The sequence below is a fragment of the Trachypithecus francoisi genome, unplaced genomic scaffold, assembly GCF_009764315.1.
Source record: "Trachypithecus francoisi isolate TF-2019V2 unplaced genomic scaffold, Tfra_2.0 Lachesis_group8, whole genome shotgun sequence".
NCBI classification, from domain to species: Eukaryota; Metazoa; Chordata; class Mammalia; order Primates; family Cercopithecidae; genus Trachypithecus; species Trachypithecus francoisi.
In genome coordinates this window covers 113,975,751-113,997,247 of record NW_022681473.1, presented here as the reverse complement: position 1 = coordinate 113,997,247, position 21,497 = coordinate 113,975,751, and the positions used below count along the sequence as shown (strand labels likewise).

The 21,497-nt window shown below is 39.9% G+C and overlaps 1 protein-coding gene across 4 annotated transcripts in view; it reads left to right on the top strand.

The window, feature by feature from the left end:
• Window positions 1-21,497, top strand: part of CDON (cell adhesion associated, oncogene regulated) — a 102,526-nt gene that overhangs the window by 24,194 nt on the left and 56,835 nt on the right. For 3 of the 4 annotated variants that reach the window (XM_033204847.1, XM_033204849.1, XM_033204846.1), the window contains exons 2-6: window positions 14,684-14,820; window positions 16,696-16,968; window positions 18,468-18,614; window positions 19,766-19,909; window positions 20,870-21,157. In XM_033204847.1, coding sequence (XP_033060738.1) covers window positions 14,745-14,820; window positions 16,696-16,968; window positions 18,468-18,614; window positions 19,766-19,909; window positions 20,870-21,157 — 928 coding nt within the window. In that variant the 5' untranslated portion in view covers window positions 14,684-14,744. Of the gene's footprint in view, window positions 1-10,875; window positions 11,354-14,683; window positions 14,821-16,695; window positions 16,969-18,467; window positions 18,615-19,765; window positions 19,910-20,869; window positions 21,158-21,497 lie in introns of those variants that run through there. The other variant, XM_033204848.1, reaches the window with a different exon arrangement.

Here is a 21,497-nt window from a genome sequence, read left to right as displayed (position 1 = left end):
ACTCATAGTCTGTCCTTAGGAAATGGGTCGAATGGGCTGGGTGCAGTGGGTCACACCTGTAATCCTAGCACTTTGGGAGGCTAAGGCGGGCAGATCACTTGAGATCAGAAGTTCAAGACCAGCCTGGCCAAGATGGTGAAACCCATCTCTACTAAAAATACAAAAATTAGCCAAGTGTGGTGGTGCACGCCTGTGGTCCCAGCTACTCGGGAGGCTGAGGTGGGAGGATCGCCTGAGCCCAGGGAGGTCAAGGCTGCAGTTAGCCATAATTGTGTCACTGTACTCCAGCCTGGGCAACAGAGGGAGACTCCATCTTCCAAAAAAAAAAAAAAAGAAAAGAAAGAAAATGGGTTGAATGAAGAGATTTTAAAAAATTAAGGATCCATCCCCCAGCATTCTTATAATCCTCAGACCCAAATTAGTTTACATGATGTTATATAAAGAATAAAGTTGTAGGCTGGTTGTGGTGGCTCACATGCCTGTAATCCCAGCACTTTGGGAGGCTGAGGCAGGCAGATCGATTGAGGCCAGGACTTTGAGACCAGCTTGGGCAACATGTGAAACCCTGTCTCTACAAAAAGTAGAAGAATTAGCCAGGCATGATCGCTTGCGCCTGTGGTCCCAGCCACTTGGGAGGTTGAGGTGAGAGGATCACTTGAGCCCGGGAGGCAGAGGTTGCAGTGAGCCATGATTGCACCACTGCACTCCAGTCCGGGCAGCAGAGCGAGACCTTGTCTCAAAAAAATGTGAGTAAAGTTGTACGTTTTAAGAAAACTCACCGAAAACAAAAGAAACCCTCATGTTGTGCACAGAAGTCAACAATGACAAATCCTTCAAAGAAGAGTGAGGCCTACAAGGGTATATACAGTTAGAAGTGTATTCTGTAAACATAAGGTCTGTTATTGTGTAACTATGAAATATGAGTATAGTATAATACAGAAGCTTTAAGAACTATGCCAAGACTTACACATGAGAATTGTTTCTTTAAAGAAGTCAGTCACCTTGGGAAACTGCATATTTAATCTCGTGCCGCTGTTATTGTGCCAAAAAAATTGGAATTCTTTTGGAATTACCTTTATTGGTTGTGGTACATTAAAGAAAGAAAGTGTTTGATGTTCTTGATTTTTTGGAAATAGTTATTAATGAATAAATTGGGTCATAATGTTGGAGTTAAGACTATATGTGTTTAAAAATCAGATGTAATCATAATGAGAATGATATTCATGCCTGCTTTATACATTGATACTGAAAATAATTAGGGAATAACGAACTTCATTGGAAGTTCACGGATTGACAAAGTTTGATGAATATGGCTTGCAATGAATAATGAATAATAAATAATTAATAATGTTTTGCACAGAGAAGCATCATTGGAATAAGTTTTTCTGTGTTCCAGGTTGGTTCTATCTGCGGCTGTGTTTTTTGGTAGTGTGTATACGTGTGTATTGATGTGTGTGTGTGTACCTTTTCTGTATCAGTGTCTGTGAGTTTTTTTTGACCATCCTGCCAGTGTTATGTTACAATCCAGCCGCTGCTTCTTTTTTTTTTTTGTTGAGACGGAGTCTCGCTCTGTCGCCCAGGCTGGAGTGCAGTGCAGTGGCCGGATCTCAGCTCACTGCAAGCTCCGCCTCCGGGGTTCACGCCATTCTCCTGCCTCAGCCTCCCGAGTAGCTGGGACTACAGGCGCCCGCCACATCGCCCGGCTAGTTTTTTGTATTTTTAATAGAGACGGGGTTTCACAAGCCGCTGCTTCTTTATGCATATATGGCCTAGCAGAGTTGTTCCAACAAACTTTGCTTTATTTTTGATAGTCAGGCTGGACCTGATACCAAAGGCCACTTCTCGGGCTTTTCTGATTGGATTAAAACTTCATGCTGCGTCGTGTTATGTTTACAAAGATATTGTGATCCTAATAGATTTGTTTTTCTATTTTCTAGTTCATCAGAGCATTGTATCCTGATGGTTACTTTGGTTTTAACTGTCTGGCACTGATTTAAAGTTTTCGAGGGTGCAAGTTTTCCTGGCATAGGCCAATGTCTGTTTTTACTTAATTTTGGACTTATCAGTCAATTGGTGCCAATTACGTACTAACTACGTAGTAATCTGTGATTGACTTGTACGTCAGCTTATGAATGTGCTTGAAGAACCCCTTTATCAATGCACAGCCCCTTTATCAATGACAGCTTTGATGAAGCTGTGTCTGACCTAATTCCCGTTACCAGTTTGAACCAAGCAGGGGCTTATAAGAAATCTAGATTTCTTCCATTATTATATGTGGCCAAGTTTAAAGATGGAATAAGGTACTTGGAAACTAGTATTAGTATGTTCTAGGTCTCTAGGAAACTCATAACCTGACAGTCAGATAATGTAAAATCATTGTGGCAGAGACCCAGTGTTCAGCCAGCATTGATTCAGGTTTCTTTGCAGCAAAGATCCTTTCCCAAGATTTCTGTTTTTTTCTTATCTGCCTTTTCAATGCTTGACTGTGTATATTTGAATAATGTACTTCATGGAAATGAGTTTCTCCTTGAGGATTTTTTCCTTGTTATTAAAATGGAATGTAAGCCAAACCCCATGAGGGTGAGTCTTTTGTAACTGCAGGGGGAACTCTTGTACTTAGGTTAGCCCATTGCATAAGTCAGTCAGGTTTAAGCAAAGCGCTGGACCTGTTAACAACTCTATTAGTTATATTGCCTAACACCCATATGGAGCTCTTTTTCAAATGTTTCCATATTCCTCCTCCTCATCCTCCGTCAGAAGTTAGTCAAATGTGTGTCTGCATCTTTGCAATAGCTAGTTCTTAGCAAACTTAGCTTTTAGCATTTGTTTTGTGGTTACCATAACGGTTATTTTTTCCCCGTGAAGCCAATTCCAGTGACAAACTTGAAAATCTACCAAGTGCTGGATTTGTGGCAAGTGCTGACTCCATGGGACTTGCAAAATAATCCCCTTGAAATCTTCTGTATTTTGTCTTTTTAATAATCTCTCTCACAGTGCTTTTTAGAATTTCACCATTTGTATGCAGCTAGGCTTTTAAATATTTATAATGCTCCTGTACAAGCCACTGTGGATGCCAGGATTATCTTCACAATTCTTGGCTTCCTGTGCTCTAGTGGCAGGAAGAAATAGTCTCTTAGAAAGAGAGTGGAACAGGAACACTTGACTTTTTTTAAAAAACACACAAATATTGTGAATAGAACCTAACTGAGCTCTTGTCCCCTCTCCTTCGGTGTAATTAGGACCACATTGGCTCCTGTTGCAGCTGGCAGCCCCTCGCTGTTGCCTTTTTCTGCGTGTGACCCTTGATCTCAGTGACCTTTCCTGGGGTTCGTCCTGGGCCCTTTTCATTGTGTTGGAGCTGAAGTGGCTCATGTGGAGTTGATTATTTCTTTGCTCATTTGGCCTTTTTGGTGCCATAACTCCAAGTCACTTCCATTTTCTTCCTCTGCTTTTGGCAGTCCACAGTGAAAGGAAATGCTTTTGCAGGCAGCAGGAATGTTTGTATGCTTGGCTGACTCGATTGAAACTTGGGAGAAGTGGGGGAAGGGTTGTGAAGTCTGTAGGTGTGAACCTTTTTTTTTAAGTTGATCTGAATGATTGCACGATCATTAATAAGTGCCTATAAAGTGAGTACTATGGAAAGCTGCGTTTCAAACCCAGGGGGCTTCGTTCTGGCAGGAAGAGAGCGCTCCCAGTGATTGACAGTGGGCCTTGGTGTCTGAGATCCTGCAGCTTTCCTTTGATGAGATTTATATCTTCCTCCTATGGACTGGGAGCTATGTGGCAGGTCAGAAGATACATCAGTGTTAATTGCACATGACTGCTTTAAGAAAATTCTTTAGTTTCTAAAGAAACCCCCATAAGCCCCAGAGAGTAGCATGCTATTAGATAGTATGTTTGTTGCGACTAGACTTGTAGCACTGTTTGCCTCTCCTTTCCTCCTGTGGAATCATGGAAGATGTATGCCAGCTGTTACTCTCATTTTGGGAGACCCCCTGTGGACAGCATGAAGACTGTCCCGAATCAAAGCATGAAGGAGTCAACAGTTAAGGAATATGTCTGATTACCCTACACTGTAGTACCTTGGAAAGGTATAGCAGTGTGAAATGTGAAATTAAATCACATTAAGAAACTCATTTTTAAAGTCTGAGTGTTTGACTCCATCCCTGGAATATCATTTCTGTCGTTTCCTTTTTTGTTTTAAAATTTTTTCATTAGTAGTATTGATAGTGTGGTTGATTTTGAATGAGGAGTTCCTACCCCTTCAAGCATGGTAGTTTTGGGATTCAGTCTGAGCCATAGTTCCGTGTGTCTGCTGCTTCCTGCCAGAGTGTCATCTGCGACCCAAATCTCTCTTAAGAGCTTCAGGCTTCTTTCTGCTTGCCTGCCCGACCTTCCTGAGAACCCCACTTACGTCCAGCTCATCTCGTTATCTCCACACCTTCAGATGCTCTCCTTTCCCTCCACCACCTCAAACAGCGGCAGCAGACCACAGAAGACCCTGCTGCTCCTTACACATTTCCCATCTCAGTAAATGCACATCATCCACTCACTCACTTGTCTAGGTCGGAATTCTGGACAGCAGCCTCGATTCCTTATTTATAGTCACAGCAGTGGGGAAGCAGAGCAGTGGGTAGGTGAATGGATTCCAAAGATGTCCTAGGTCCCAGTGGTCTGTTCTTTTCCAGTCCAACTCATTCATTATCCAAGTCCTGTTGATCACAGGGCCTCACTCTGTCACCCAGGCTGGAGTACAGTGGTGTGATCATAGCTCATTGCAGTCTCAACCTCCTGAGCTCAAGGGATCCTCCCACCTCATCCTCCCTAGTAGCTGAGCCTGCAGGTGTGCACCACTACACCTGGATACTTTTTGTATTTTTGGTGGAGATGGGATCTCCATATGTTGCCCAGCCTGGTCTTGGAATTTCTGTGCTCAAGTGATCTACCCACCTTGGCCTCCCAAAGTGCTGGGATTATAGGTATATGCCACAGCTCCTGGCCTTTTACATCTTTTAAATATGACCGTGTCTTAAAAAGTTTTGAAAAACCTTTCAAATGTATTCCGTGCTATTTCTCCAGTACAGGTCCCCATGTCTTTCACGGTAGCCTTCTAACTTCTCTTGTCCTCAGCCATTTTCCACATTGCAGTGTCAGTGATTTTTCAAAGGTATGGGACTGATCATGTCCTTGCCTGCTGAAAAGGCTTTAACACCCTCCTCTCAGAATAAAAGCCAAACACTTTAACATGATTTATATTGTTCTTTACACTCTTGTTTCTGCCCACATATGTTGCTTTCCTCTCACTGTGTCTTATCCTTCTCTTCTTACTGTGTTCTCCAGCCCAGACCTCCTTATTCTGATTCTGCAAACACACTGTTCTTTCTGCTTGGAATACTTCCTTCTCTTCCTCTACTCCATCCCCCAAACGTGTCCATCTGATTTCACCTAGTCATTGTTTCCTCTGAGAAGTCTTCACCTCTCCAAGTCCACATCTAGGTTAAGTGAGCCTTCTCTTTTTCCTGGAGCACCTACCTGTATTTGCTTTATTCTGTTGCTCACCTGTCTCTTTCTCATGTAAGTGCTTTAATCTCTGAAAACCTTTATTTCCTAAAAATCCTGCCCTTTAGTGTAAAAATGTCCATTGCTTTTCATGGAAAGAGTCCTGATATGTTCTTTCCCAATCCAAGATAGCCAGATTTCACAGACAGAAAAACGTATCAATGGAGCAGTGAAAGCACATTTGTGGAGATGGTAAAAGATACTTTAACAGTAAATAAATCCAGTTTATTCTTAAATAAAATGCACTGAGTTTATTATGCTTGTCAAAGAAGGAAGAGAAGCCTTGAGGCTGGTGAAAGAGGAATGGTGAGGAATTCCTTCACAGGTGGTGTAGAGTCAGGAAATGGATTTTTGGACACTGGAAGTCTTCTTAAGGCTCGTAGTTACCTCACATTCAAACTGCACTTAGAAAATAAAAGCACCTAAAATCACTTTATGGCAAAACAAAAGCTCAACACGAGAGTGTTTCACAACTCGCGGAAATGGTGCACACACACTGCAGACAGATTACTAGAATCTCACTAATTAGTGGAATCTCACAGAAGATCAGTAGAATGCGCACTGTCCTCCCCCTCAGTTGGCATCTGAACACAAAGCACAACGTTTGGGGTCATCCAAACATAGCATGCAATTCACATTTTTCTACATGACGTGGTGTAAAGTCTAAAAACTGTGATATTATATAAATTGGTGTGTGCAGCTTTGCCTGAAGCTATAATATCAGAGTATCACTTTTTAGAGTGTTTTTCTTTAGTTTCTGATTGAAAAAGTTGTTGTACTGAATAAAACGAAGCTGTATGTTTTAAAAAGTGGAATAACTTTCTAAGAGCCATTATAGCAAAAAGTTGCTATCTGCGCCATTCCTATGTTAGACGAGTCTGTATTTTAATTGCTTCCTTACTTGTCACCTTTCCTCACCTGATTGTAAGCCTCATGCGGGCAGACACTATGTCTCTTTTATTCATGGCTGAGTTTCCAGGATAGCTCAGTGCCTGATATATAGTAAGCATACACCAAGTATTTACTGAATAAAAGATGAATTCCTCTATTTTGAACTCTTTCAATACTTTTTACTCTCTTATTGCATTTAAGACTTTTTTCTTTTTTCTAGAGATAATTATGTTCATGCCCTTGTTTCTCAATTGAGCAGTCTCCTTTAGTTTGGTGCATCTTTGTACCCCTTATAGGTTCTTGCCAAAAGTAGATGTTCTGTGTATTAAATGGATTGATTGAATGAATACTTACTTGAAAAGTAGAGTTATTTGAGAAGTTTCTGTAGGAAATGATGTTAACTTCTTAGTTAAATATTCAGAATGAAGAAAACTGACAGGAGATTTAAAGTTGCCTGTGGTTAAGGTCAAGGTAGCCCAATGGGTTAAAAAAAAGTATATACTATATTTGACTTCCATAATTGAAATTGGACTGCACTAATCTTGATAGTAGTTTATCAAGAATTTTTAAGTAGACAGGTTTTTGCTTTTCCTTGTAGTTTTCAAAATAAGTTTTTCTTAGTTGATCAATAGCATATTTTGAGATAGATTGTTTGAAAATAGAGATCAATCAGTTTTAAAAAAGGAAATTACCATGTTTCATACAGAATAAGATTCTTTTTAAAAAACAGAATCTAACTTAAATAATTTCCTATTTTGAGGAACTACACTGATCTCAAAGCCAAGTTTTTGCTCACAAATTAATCACAGTTATTTCCTAAGCTTGAAAGAAAACTACAAGAAAGTTTGGAATAGGAGGCTAGGAAGAGGAATGATTCAGAAAGACAGCGTTGATCATCCTTATGAAAGCAAAGGCGTTGCTTCAAAAACAAAGTAATCAAATCTAGAAATTCAGGAAAGACTTTTCCCAAAGGGTTATTCTGGCAGCATGTTGAAAAGGGGTTATAAAAGCAATAAGTTCACAACCTGAACAATAAGTTAAGTAAACGTTAGGAAAGTATTTCCTTTCTTATTCTAGGATGAGGTATACCTTTAGCTTCCCTCTGCCCACAGAAATGCTCTAAGCTTGGAATGGCATATAATGTAGAGCTTATAGGACAGATTGCCTTCTATGTGGATGTGGGAGAAAGGCTTAAAGAAAGCCCTGTGACTTAGGAAACACCAGCTGTTGCTTAGTGACATTTGGACTTTGGGAGCAGTACTTGTGCCACACAAGAGTGGGGAGCCTCCAGAGATTTTTACAGCATTGAGGAACAAGTTGTCCTGCTTTGTAGATGGGTTATTGGTTTTACTACACTTAGCTGCATTTTGTGTGTTTGTGTGTGTACATGTTCTACAATCTTTTTCTGGAGAGACTGTACTGCCAGGCGCTTTCCTGAGAGCAAAGTGACCACTAAGCATCTTCTCAGACAAATCACCCACTCAGCATGTCAGTGAAAATAATGCAGTTATGTCGGCTACTAGCTTTACATGAAGATGGGAAGGAGATGGAAGAACTTTCTCGTGGTTGTGCTAATTCCGTTTGAGACCACTGGGTTGGATGAGCCTACCACTTCTGTTTTTCACATAAGGAATCAAATTCAGATTCTAATCTCTTTACTGATTTTATTACCTCTAGTAGATTAGGGAGGGGTACATATATATACACACATATATACGTACATATATACACACATATATATGTGTATATATGTACATATATATGTGTGTAATGTGTATATGTACGTATATATGTGTGTATATGTATATATGTGTGTGTATATACATGTGTGTATATATGTACATATATATGTACATTTAAATATATATACACACACATAGATCTATATTAAACAGACAAGAAAAGCAGTAGGAAAGGGAGAATACGGTTTTGAAATGAATGGCAATTTACTGTTTTGAATGTCAGCAAATATTCCCTTAAGGTGTCAGCAGTTTTTGCATATAAATTTATTTTGAGAAATACGTTTAATGAGTTAAAACCACACAGTGTAACAACAGTAACTCCTTATTCTACTATATAATAGATTATGGGTAAAAAGCAGAGGTTTTGTGTCCACATTGTTTTTTCGTCATTGGAAGTTCACGGATTGACAAAGTTTGATGAATATGGCCTGCAGTGTCCATGCCTTACATTCTTTTTCCAGTTACTTTTATGTAACTGTAGAATATTGTTTTAAAAAATCCCTAAAAGAGAGTGAAAGTTGCTTTATGCCGTAGCAAGTATTTTAGTTCATTACTCAAAGTCATGATTTATATCCATACTTTGCTTACCACAGTGTGAGGATCTAAACCACTTGCCAGTGATGGGGAGTTACCTTCATGTGCCGATTTTGGTTGTGAGGGATGGGGTTGGCTATTGGGGGCCTCTTTTTGGAACACAACTTGACAATCTGTATTAAGAGTCTTGAAAATGTTTGTACTCCCTGATCCAATATAATTCTACTCCTAAAAATGTCCTAAGGGCATAATTAGAAGAGTGGTTTAAGATTTATGGACAAAATGTTCATAGCAGTATTGTCTAGAATAGCAAAAAAGTAACACACACACACATATATATATACACACACACACCCCCATATATAAAAATGTAGCCTAACTATCCAAAAGAGAATGGTTAAGTAGACTAAAATACAAGACATCCATGCAGTAAATTCTCTGTAGCTGTTAAATGGTTTCTTTATGAAGAATTTTAATAAGGGCCAGGGGCAGTGGCTCATGCCTGTAATCCTAACAGTTTGGGAGGCTGAGGCGGGCGGATTACTTGAGGCCAGGAGTTCGAGACCAACCTGGCCAACATGACGAAACCCCATCTCTACTAAAAATACAAAAATTAACCGGGCGTGGTGGCACACGCCTATAATCCCAGCTACTCTGGAGGCTGAAACAGAGAGTCACTTGAACCTGGGAGGTGGAGGCTGCAGCGAGCCGAGATCACACCACTGCCCTGCAGCCTGGGCAACAGCAAGATTCCATCTCAAAAAAAAAATAATAATTTTAATAAGGAAAAATGATCATTAAATAATAAATTAAAGCATTTAAAACCCTAACATGTATTATCACAATTATGTAAATACAGTACACTGCATATGTGGAAAAGATGAGAAGGAAGTGCATCAGAATATTGACTTCTTTTCTATAGGGGAAGGGACTGCCGTGTTTACTTTCCTTTTTATATGTTTATGTATTTTCTGCACATTCTATATTGAATGTACTTTTTTTGGATGAGTATTTGTAGAAATTTAGCAATTCTTGTAAAACTGACATATAAAAGATGTGAAGAAAACTTGAATAATTTGTTTAAAATATCACCAGGCATTATGCTGACAACATAGAGTGCTTTAAAAAAATTGAAAATGAAATCTGAAGTAAAAAAAAATCCCTGAACTAAGAGGAAAAAAAAAAAAGATAGTGTGGTTTAAATCAGAAGTCTATTCTATCTGACATGATTTAAATCAGAATTCTGTTTTTAATTTTTACACGAGGAGATTTGAATGTTATGTTCACTAGAACAGAGGTTAAGCACCTTTGGCAAGTAATGTGCCCATGTTATGTGTGGTGTAGAGTAGGATGGTTATCCTTATCATGGATTTTTTTCTCTGCTGGTCATTATTTCCAGATTGAAAGAAAAGGTAAGGAGGATGGGATAACAACTATGTAGAGGAAATTAGGGTTATTGTCCCCTTTGCCAAGGTCAATTTCTGTAGGTGAGAAAAATGACATACACGTTAAGGCCACTGACTTGTGAATAAGAAGATGGCAGAAACCTTGTTTAGTTATGGTAAACTTTGTCAAACAAAATTGTGTTTATTTGCCAGAGCAATGTAGAGGAACTTAAATACACACACACACACACACACACACACACACGCATTTGCATGTATATATATATATACACACACATATGAATAAATTACATATATATTTGGTTTTCTAATAACTTACTAGTTAAATAGCCGTAACACTAATATTAAGGGTTTCTTTTTTGATAAAGATAGTAGTTTTGAAAATGACATACCATTGAAAGATTTTCCGGTAGTACTAATGGATATACTCTGATTTATACGTATCTAATCTTTGTGTGGTCAGTAATGTTTATTTGTGAGGTTGGGCCTGGGGTGCTGTAACTAGCTGTTGACTATAATGTCAAGCTACCCAACTCCATAAAACAGCAGAATCCAACTCCTTGTTGTCATTATCACAGTTCTTTAACAAACTGAGCAGGCTTGCCTTGGATAAATACAAACCAAGCCAACACGTATTTAGTAAATGCCTTTTCTGGCCATAGGTTCTTTCCAACTTCCAAAATCAACTGAGAGCATGTAAAGAGTAACCCAATAGAAAGACAGACTCAATAAAGAAGATTCCTGTGTGGTAATATTTAGGTAGCTCTAATGAACTGTGAAACTTTCAAGGACAACTATAAAGTCACTCAGTAGGTCATGCACTAGGGTTAAAGTTGACTCTGAATTTGTTTCAGTGCTTTTTAACAAATAAATAGCTGAAAGATTTGGCAAAAGGAAGAAACAATCACAATCCTTCTTGTCCTCATTCTCTCAGGAAAATGTGTCCTGTTAACAAGTTATTTGAATGTTTACTTTGCCTTGACTGCTTTCCAGTGTTGTGTCAGTTCTTACCCTTGAACCAAGTGAGAATTCAAATAAACCAAAAAAGTTTTCACACAGCTGGACTCTTCTGCCGTTGAGTCATGCCAGTAGTCCCTCTCCCGCTTTTTAAAGGAGGTCAGCAAGAAAAAACTGGAAAAGCGGATTCATAACCTGATATCCGTGAGCTAGAGAAACTTGAGTTTGCACCTTTTAGATTTTGGAGTACTTGGCATAGAGAAGGTGAGCAGATTCTGGGAGATACTATTTGATTTATTAAAAGCTGCACTTAAGGTGCCTTCCTCTGTATTACTACCTAATTTTATTAATGGTTAGCGTTCATCTTTCTTTGCATAAATGAAAATGCACGTAAAATTCTCATTTCTAAAATGTCATTAATGTAGTACTGTCATTAGATTTTGTTGTATTCTATAGTCATAGGTCCATTGTCTAGCCCTGGCTAAGCAGGAACATGGGGCATGATTCGCAGACGTGGTAGCCTAGTCTAGCATAGTACCTGGCATATAGTAGGCACTTACTGTATTTTTTGTTGATTTTTAAAATTATACATATGAATGAATAAGTGAGTGAAGGAATAAACAATACAGCTAGAATATACTAAATTCAGATGAGATGGCAGTTCTCATTAAACACTACTCCTTAAGGTACTTCTTGGAATTGCATTCTATTGTATTCCTTTCATTTTAAGAAACATTTTTGAAATACCTACTTTCTGCTAGTCACTAAAATTTTGCAAAACTAAATATGATATCATTCTTGCCTTCAAAGAGGTCACAGTTGTGTCACCAGATAAGTTATGTAAGAGAATATTGAGTGCTGTGGTTACGCATGTCCCAGGTGTACAGGAAGGATAGCAGAGAAAGAATTGGCCGTATCTGGAGAATGGCATGGACATTGTTAATTTTACTAGTTTTATTTGTCTTTTATATTGTCCATCTCTCCTACTTGAATAGATGGTATACATTTTTATGTGTTACTTAGTTTTATGTATACATTTTTAATTGCTCAATTCCACCTCTTAGGATAGTCTTAGCATATGGTAAGTATTCAATAAGTGTTTGTTGCATGATTTTTGATAGAAATAGCAGACTGCCTCCAAAAAGTATATACTGATTTTGTTTCCACCAGCAATATGTGATAATTATTTTTGCTCACATTCTTGCCAGTGCTGGGTTTTGTGAAACTTTTTTAGTTTTACCAAATGTGCTATACTGTCTCTATAGTAAAATACACACATACACACACACCACAAACAAGCCATCCCTTGACTACCATCTGTCTTCATCAGCTCTCCGTGTTTTTCTGCTGCCTTTGTATAGCAGAACCCTGGAAGGAAGTGTCTGTGCCTGCTTTCCGTTTCCTGTCTTCCCGTTCTACCCTGAACCCACCATCATGCTTTTGTCTTTTCTCCACTGAAACGACTCTTGTCAATATCACCAATGACCTTCAGTAGTCCTTTCTGATGGTATCTCATCTTACTCTGCTTTTCATTGATGTTTGAGACCGTTGGTCACACTCTTCTTCTAGAAATATTTCTTTTTCTTATTTTTTAAATGTATTTTTATTTTTTTGATATGGAGTCTGGCTCTGTTGCCCAGCCTGGAGTGCAGTGGCATGATCTTGGCTCACTGCAACCTCCACCTTCCAGGTTCAAGCGATTCTCCTGCATCAGCCTCCTGAGTAGCTGGGATTACAGGTGCATGCCACCAGGCTCGGCTAATTTTTGTATTTTTAGTGGAAACGGGGTTTCACCATGTTGGCTAGGCTGGTTTCAAACTCCTGACCTCAAGTGATCCACCTTCCTCAGCCTCCCAAAGTGCTGGGATTACAAATGTGAGCCACTGTTCCCAGCCTAGAAATATTTCTTATGTTCTCCCTGGACAAATATATTTTTTTCTATTTCATTAACTACCTCTGCTGTGTGTCCTTGGCTACTTCCCGTCTCTAAAGGTTGGAGTATTCCAAGGCTCTTCTGTTTTATCTCTTCCCCTCTCCTCAGTCCTCTAAACATATTTTCCTTAGAGAGAGCTCATCTAGTGCCAAGGCGTTCATACTTTTTTTTTTTTTTTTGAGACGGAGTCTCGCTCTCGCCTGGGCTGGAGTGCAGTGGCCGGATCTCAGCTCACTGCAAGCTCTGCCTCCCGGGTTCACGCCATTCTCCTGCCTCAGCCTCCGGAGTAGCTGGGACTACAGGCGCCCGCCACCTCGCCCGGCTAGTTTTTTGTATTTTTCAGTAGAGACGGGGTTTCACCGTGTTAGCCAGGATGGTCTTGATCTCCTGACCTCGTGATCCGCCCGGCTCGGCCTCCCAAAGTGCTGGGATTACAGGCTTGAGCCACCGCACCCGGCAGGCGTTCATACTTTTAAGATCTACGTTTCCAGCTCTGACTTCTTCATACAGCTCCAAACTCACGCATGCAACTGTTGACTTGACAGTAAGACTTGGATGTCTGATAGATAGCTCAGACTTACCTTGGCCAAAACAGAACTAGTGATGAACCTTCTCTTCTGTCTCTCCCTCTCTAGTCGTCCCCATTTCAGTAAACAGGGCTATTGTTTATTTTGTGTTACCAAAACCCAGGAGTTACCCTTTACACATCTGTGTCCCACACTATATCCAAGCCTTCGACTTGTCCTATTGGGTCGACCTTTATAATATATTCTGAATCCAACTACTTTTCTCCACCTCCACGGTTGACTCACTGCTCTAACCAGTGTGTCCTCATCTGTCTCCAGGGTGATTACAGTATGTCCTGCTTAGTCTCCCTTTCCCACTTCAGCCAGCGATCTTTTTAACACATAAATAAGATTACATCATTCCCCTTCTCTGTGTCCTGTAAGGATTTGCTCTTGCATTTAGAATAAATCCCACAATCTTTACCATGGCCTTCGAAGCTGAACATGTGATCTGGTCCAGCCTTCCTCTCTGGCTTCATCCATTACTATCCTTTTCTTGGCTTATCCCACTCTCACAATAGTGCCAAGCCCAACCCCAACACAGGCCTGACCTTGATGTTCTTTGTGCTTGACCAATCCATGAGCCAGGAGTCCTCCATCTGAAAAAAGGGACAAAAACCAGTAGTACCTATCTCACAGGGTTGTTGTGAAGGTTAAATTCGTGTATTAAAGCACCGAAATGGTGTCTGGCACATAGTAAACACTGCGTAAATGTTAGCCATTATTTTGTTATTTTCCTTATATTTACTATTTTGGGGGATGTGGAGGAGGAATACATGTTGGGTGTGTTGAATTTTGTATGTTTGTGAGCTGTGTAAGTAGAAATGCATTATAGGCAGTTGAATGGATTCATTCGGAGTGATTAGCTCTGTGTGGTAAGAGATATCCTAGGACCTTGGAAGAATGAGGAAAACTTCAGCTCTAGTGTCTAGAGATCAGTTTGTGAATTGGGAAGATCTGGATCATTAAGTGCCTAGTATTTGACGTACTCGACACAGAGTTTTCAAAATGGATGGCAGCCATCATGCTCACAACTCCAGCTGCTCAGATGAAAGATTTCAATGGTTTATATTTTCTTTCCTTTTTCTTTTTTAGTGAACCAAGGCCTGGGTTTTGCTCTGGAAGCCTGTCCTGCCTGCTTCTGTAATCTGGCGCTATGCATCCGGATCTTGGAACCTTATGTACACTGCTATATGTTACTCTTACAATTCTGTGCTCTTCTGTGAGTTCAGGTGAGAGGAGAAGAATTGGGGAGGGGGTGGTTTGGCCTTTACTTATCTTAATCCTATAGCAAATAAATTTGTACTGCAATGCCTTGTGGTAATGGTGCTATCTAAAGATGTTTCTGAGATTGGTTTGACCAACTACATGATTTAAAAACTTGATAAATTCAGCAATTTAAGGATCTCTTAGTAGTGCTTTGGACATTAGCAGGCCTTTTTGTCCTGGCCCTTGTAATTTATCCCCCCTTTTTTTTAAATACATATTTTCCAATCATGCTTTTTTTAAAAATAAGGGGATATGTTACTTATTTCTGGATTTGGAAGGAACAGGAATAAAATGTGGACTATATATGCCAAAGAGAAGTTTTAGAATCAGCATGATACTATGTTCAATTGGGAGTGAGAGAACTTGGTTCAAATCCCAGGTCTGCCACTTTCTCTTACGACCTTGCCTAATTTATTGTCTGCCTCTTTGGGTTGCTGAAAAGCATAAATGTGTTTGTTGTGAAATGTGTGTGTAAGCCCCATGCCTAAAACATGGTTCACGTGCATTTCTTTTTATTTTAGACTTGTGTAAAGATGAATATATAAGTAGATACAAATACAGTGATGTTTATTCATTGAGTACTATTTTTAATATCTGCTAAAAATACCATATAGCTGTATTAAATTTAATAAGGGGAATATTGGTTTTGTGGTTTTATTTTTGTTTTGCTGAACAACCACCCCAGATTCAGCCAAAAGAGCTACTTCCCCTTAACTTCATTTCTGATTAAATATTCTGTAGGAGTAGATTCAGCAACTTATTGAATTTTTTTCCTCTTAAGTATTTTATTCCACCAAATTAACAAATATTTCTTCCCCCTTCCCATTTTCGGGTTGGAACAGAAGGATCTGCCTGGATACTTTAGTGCAAGAATACCCCTGCCTACCCATGTTCCTGGAGTAATAGAAATAACAGATCAAACAATTTCAAATCCAAAATAAAAATACTAAGCCCTATATTTAAGAAAGGATAGCCTTTGTATTTCAGTTGTGGCTTCCTAACTGTCTGTTTTTGTTTTCTTAAAACTTAAACATTATTTTATATTGAAGGGAAGTAATAAGAAAGTACCACAGCCCTCATTTGTAGAAAAACTTGCTCTCGTAAATCAAATCCTGTTGGTAAAATAGGGGAGAATTCTTTTTATTTGGAAAGTCATCTTCACTTTTTCAGGTTCTTAACTTCCAATTCTTCCAAGTCACTTTATTAAAAAGCTGTTTGCCATTTCCTTCTTTCTTTCTTTCTTTTTTTTTTTTTTGAGACAGGGTCTCCCGCTGTCACCCAGGCTGGAGTGCAGTGGTGCAGTCATGGCTCACTGCAGCCTCCATCCACCTCCTGGGATCAAGCAATCCTCCCACCTCTGCCTCTGGAGTAGTTAGAAGTACAGGTGTACACCACCACATTGGCTAATTTTTGTATTTTTTGTAGAAACAGGATTTTGCCATGTTGTCAGGTTCTTCTTGAACTCCTGAGCTCAAGGATTCACCTGCCTTGGCCTCCCAAAGTGCTGGGATTATAGGCGGGGCCCCAGGGCCCAGTTGCACTTTGCTATTTCTTATTAATAGGATTGGTATTGCATCTGATTTATATCATCAGCATTCTTGTCTTTTGTACCCTAATTGTTAAGTCCTAGGCTAACATGTTGCCCTTTTCCACTTCCAATGGATAGGCTCATAAGAATTTTGCTAGAACTTTTATAAGCATCAAGAACCATAACATATATAAAATAAGAGATTGCCTTTAGTTATACAGATACAGATGAAATGTGTTTAATGTAATCTTCTTTCTCTCTCCTCTTACCTCCCCTGCTTTCTTTGCATATGGGGAATATTCCCTTGTAGACTTGGCACCTTATTTTACTTCTGAGCCACTCTCTGCCGTCCAGAAACTTGGTGGACCTGTAGTACTACATTGTTCTGCTAAACCTGGGACCACTCATATCTCATGGTTGCATAATGGAAAAAAATTGGATGGAAACATGGAACATATTAAGATTCATCAGGGGACTCTGACAATTCTTTCTCTTAACTCCTCCCTTTTGGGTTACTACCAGTGCCTTGCCAACAACAGCATCGGTGCCATTGTGAGTGGCCCGGCAACAGTATCCGTGGCAGGTGAGTTTAATTTTGTCCCTGTTATGTATGGGTTTTCTGGAAATTACTGTTAGTGCTTGCATTTCTGAAGAGGGGAGAGACTATGGACTTTGGTGTAAGGCACATAGGAGTTTTTGTCTCAGCCTTGACTCTTGCTGTGAGTAGAGCTTGTGGAAATGCACTCAGACCTCTGAGCCTGGCCTAATGTCCTCATCGGTAACAATGATATGGAAATGATTTTTTTAAAGTTACACAGTTAGGGCAATTTTTTTTTTCTTTATAATCTCTGCAGCTCTGCCAGGGAAGGACCCTTTTCTAATGTGAATTCTGAACAATTTCTTTGTGAGTACTTGGAAGTCCATGATATCATTAACAGCAAAAGCCGTTGTCGACTCTGACCCTTAGTTATTTCCTGGAGTCCTTTGTCTTCCTGTCACACCTAACTGTTCTATTTGCCTTGATTACTGAGTGATTTTAATTCATTTAATTGAAACCGTGGTTAAAAAGCAGGAAAAAAGTAACTGTAAAGAAAGGAATGTTGAATATTGAACTTACGGAAAATCTGGAACGCGTGGTTTTTCTTAGTAAGTTGGAGCCATCTGCCTTTCAAATGGTGATGGCTTCCAGTCATGGAAAACGTCTTTGTAAGGGCACCCCTATTTACAGAACAAATCTGGATTCCCCAGGAGTAGTGAGTTTGTCATAACTGAGAAGAGTAAATGTTTTTGTAGAGCTGTGACCCGTGGACAGCTGTAAGACGCGCACTGGAGGGTGGAACTCCTCGTGGCAGGCTGCTGAGCGCTTTGAGCCCTGGAGATCATAAGAGTTCCCCCGCAGGCTCCATCCTTAGTGAACTGAGACTGAGAGGAATTGAGACCAAGTTAGTAGATTCAGATGATCTAAACAATGATATCCTTCCTTATTTTTTTGATGTCCTAGGTTCGTTCCAGAAATCATTTTATTGCGATGTGAATAACTACAAACAGACTAGGGATCTGTAGGGAAAGTGAGTTTTGATGGGGGACTGGATTGAAAAGGATTTATCTTGACCAAATGGGAATAATTATGCTTTATAGTTCTAGATGTCTTAAGAGCAGTTTATATTTATTCTGGTTCCCTAGAAGCATTGACTTATGAAAAAGGGTGCCATGACTTAGGTCTTAGCCCTCAACCATGCACATCTGCCCCAGCTGCTTTCTTTTTTCTTTTCTTTTCTTTTTTTCTTTTTTCTTGAGATAGGGTCTCACTCTGTTACCCAGGCTGGAGTGCAGTGGCACGATCTTGGCTCACTGCAGCCTCAACCTCCTGGGCTCAAGTGATCCTCCCACCTCAGCCTCCTGAGTAGATTGCCCCAGCTGCTTTCTGAGGTGAAAAGATCGTGCAGCCCTTTGGACTGGGGTCAGCTGCCACAAAGGCCATGCTGCAGATGTTGTTTCTAATTTTTAAACTTCCTTTGGGAAAAAGAATTCAAATTTGCATTTATTTATTTATTTACTTATCTGTTTCCTTATTTATTTCAGTTCTTGGTGATTTTGGTTCATCCACAAAGCATGTTATTACAGCAGAAGAAAAAAGTGCTGGTTTCATTGGCTGCAGGGTACCAGAGAGTAACCCCAAAGCTGAGGTGCGCTATAAAATCCGGGGAAAATGGCTGAAACATTCCACAGGTGAGACCTTTTGTGAAAAGCACACACATAACAAATGTTCATTGAATAAGCCACTTCTAAGCTCTGTGTGCTAGAGATGAACTGTGGATACAAGAAGGCATGAGTGGCGAGGACTAAAACAAGTGGTTACAATATACAAATAATTACGGCCCCGTCCCCTGAGGCCTCACTCCCTCAGTTCCTTCAGACCTCCATCAGATTTCACTTCCTTGGAGAAGATAGCCCTCATGGTCCTATCTAAAATAATATACCTGGTGCTCTCTGGCCCCTTTATTTAGTTTTGCTTTTCTTCATAGAATTGATCACACCTGATACTGTGTTATTCATATTTCTGTTAGTTTATGATTGTATGTCTTTTTCTCTGACCTCCCCACATACCCCTACTGGAATGTGGGCTGCATGCATGCAGGGTTTTTGTCTGCTCTTTTCCTTGCTGTAGCACTTGTGCCTGGCCATTGTGGGCAGAAAGTAGCCCCTTAATATGTGTTTGTGGGAAAAAAATGAGTGACTAGACAATGCAGAAACACCATGTGACCAGTGCTGTAGGCAGAGGTTTGCCAAAGTCGAAGCATGTTTCTTATGCTTTGAGATTCGCTATCGTTAAAATGCTTCTGCCGAGTTTGATTTGCTATGCTAATTCTGTTGACCTTTTTTTCTATTCTGCTTTGACTTTCCCTTTCCTTCATTTAAGAAATTATCCTTGATTACTTCTTTGCCACTAATCTCATGTCTAAACGTAATGCAGGCTGTCTTGTGGCTCACGCCTGTAATCCTAACTTTGGGAAGTTGAGGCAGGAAGATCACTTGAAGCCAGGAGTTCAAGACTAGCCTGGGCAATATAGTGAGACCCCATTTCTACAAAAAATTTAAAAATTAACTGGGTGTAGTGGCATGCACCTGTAGTCTCAGCTACTCGGGAGGCTTAGGTGGGAGGGCCGCTTGAGTCCAGGAGTTCCAGACTTAAGCCGTACTTATGCCACTGTACTCCAGCCTGGGTGACAGAGTGAGACCCCCATCTCTAAAATAAAATAAAATAAAATAAAACAAAATAAGATGGAATAAAGCATAATGATCAACCTTTGTGAGTTTTAGTTGTGCTGTGGTGTCCTTCATAAAGGGAGAGGCCTAACTGCACTCCCTTCCTTCCTCAGAGAATTACTTAATCCTTCCATCAGGAAATCTTCAGATTTTGAATGTATCCTTAGAGGACAAGGGATCATACAAATGTGCAGCTTATAATCCTGTCACACATCAGTTAAAAGTTGAACCTATTGGCCGAAAGCTCCTTGTGAGTCGTAAGTATTTGGGAGAATGGTAACTGGTGGAAGAGGAAGAGTCCTCATAAAAATTTGGGCAATGATAGTTCATTTTTTTCCGAATCCTGTTTGTTTATCATAAAAAGTCTTACCAAAAAAGGAAATACAGGCTGGGCATGGTGGGTCACCCCTGTGATCACAGCACTTTGGGAGGCTGAGGCAGGTGCATCACCTGAGGTTAGGAGTTTGAGACCAGCCTGACCAACATGGCGGAATCCCCGTCTCTACTAAAAATACAAAAATTAGCAGAATGTGGCGGCACGTGCCTGTAATCTCAGCTACTCGGGAGGCCAAGGCAGTAGAATTGCCTGAACGTGGGAGGCAGAGGTTGCAGTGAGCTGAGATTGCACCACTGCACTCCAGTCTGGATGACAGAGTGAGACTCTATCTTAAAAAAAAAAAAAAAGTAAGTACATTAATGCATTATAGAAGAGTACTGTACATGCTTTAAAAATGTAACTTACAGAAGGGAATTTTGGCCAAGGTGACAGAGTGAATACACGTGGAGAATTTTGCCCTTTGTTCAAACAAGAAGAAATAGAGGAGATGCAACTTTATAGTAGTGGTCATTAAATTGGTGTCTGTGAATTTTGAAGAAAAAAAAAAAAGAGCTATGTCTGTCCTCTTTCAGATGTGATGAAAATCATTGTTGATTTTTAGGTTATGGCGGTAGAGTTGAGGTGGCACCAATAGTTAGAGCACAGTGAAGGCGTGGCTTCTGAACTTGTTGGGAATTCTGCATTCCCAAACCACCAATTCAGAAGTAGCCCTAAAAGACCACAGAAATCTTTTAATTCTCAACTAAAAAGGATTTAACTGCCAAATAGGACCTTGTAGTATAAAGAATACGTGGGAAAACAGTGATACCCACAGCTTTGCTAAGCAAGAGATTAGAAACGAAGACTTACTAATAATCTCTCGTCTCCTTTCCTTTTCCAGGTTCTTCTTCAGATGAGTTTCACATTCTTCACCCCACCCATTCACAGGCATTAGCTGTTCTTTCTCGTAGCCCCATAACCTTGGAGTGTGTGGTGAGTGGGGTCCCGGCTCCTCAAGTGTATTGGCTAAAGGACGGGCAGGACATTGCACCAGGAAGCAGCTGGAGAAGGTTGTATTCTCATCTTGCCACAGATAGCATTGACCCAGCGGACTCTGGAAACTATTCCTGCATGGTGGGAAACAAGTCTGGAGATGTAAAATATGTGACTTACATGGTTAATGTACTTGGTAAGATGTAGTTTTTAATTTTTTTCAAATGAAGCCATTTTTCTGGTCTAACTGGTATCTGAAGGAAAGATCCATTTGTGAAATTGAAATAGGAAATATCTAGAAATATCTACACCCTAGCCAGAACAAGTTTCATTTTTATAATGGACTGCTGAATTAGGCCATTTTTCTGGGTGGCATAGAGCATTTCGCATGGAATATTCTTGGAAACCTCACCCCCAACCTAGTTATGCAATATAGAGATTATTCTCTCTTCTTCATAACATGGAGGAAAAAACTGGAAATCAGGAGAATGGAAGAATCTAGCTGATATCTGTGTGTAGTATCCAGTAGTAGTAAC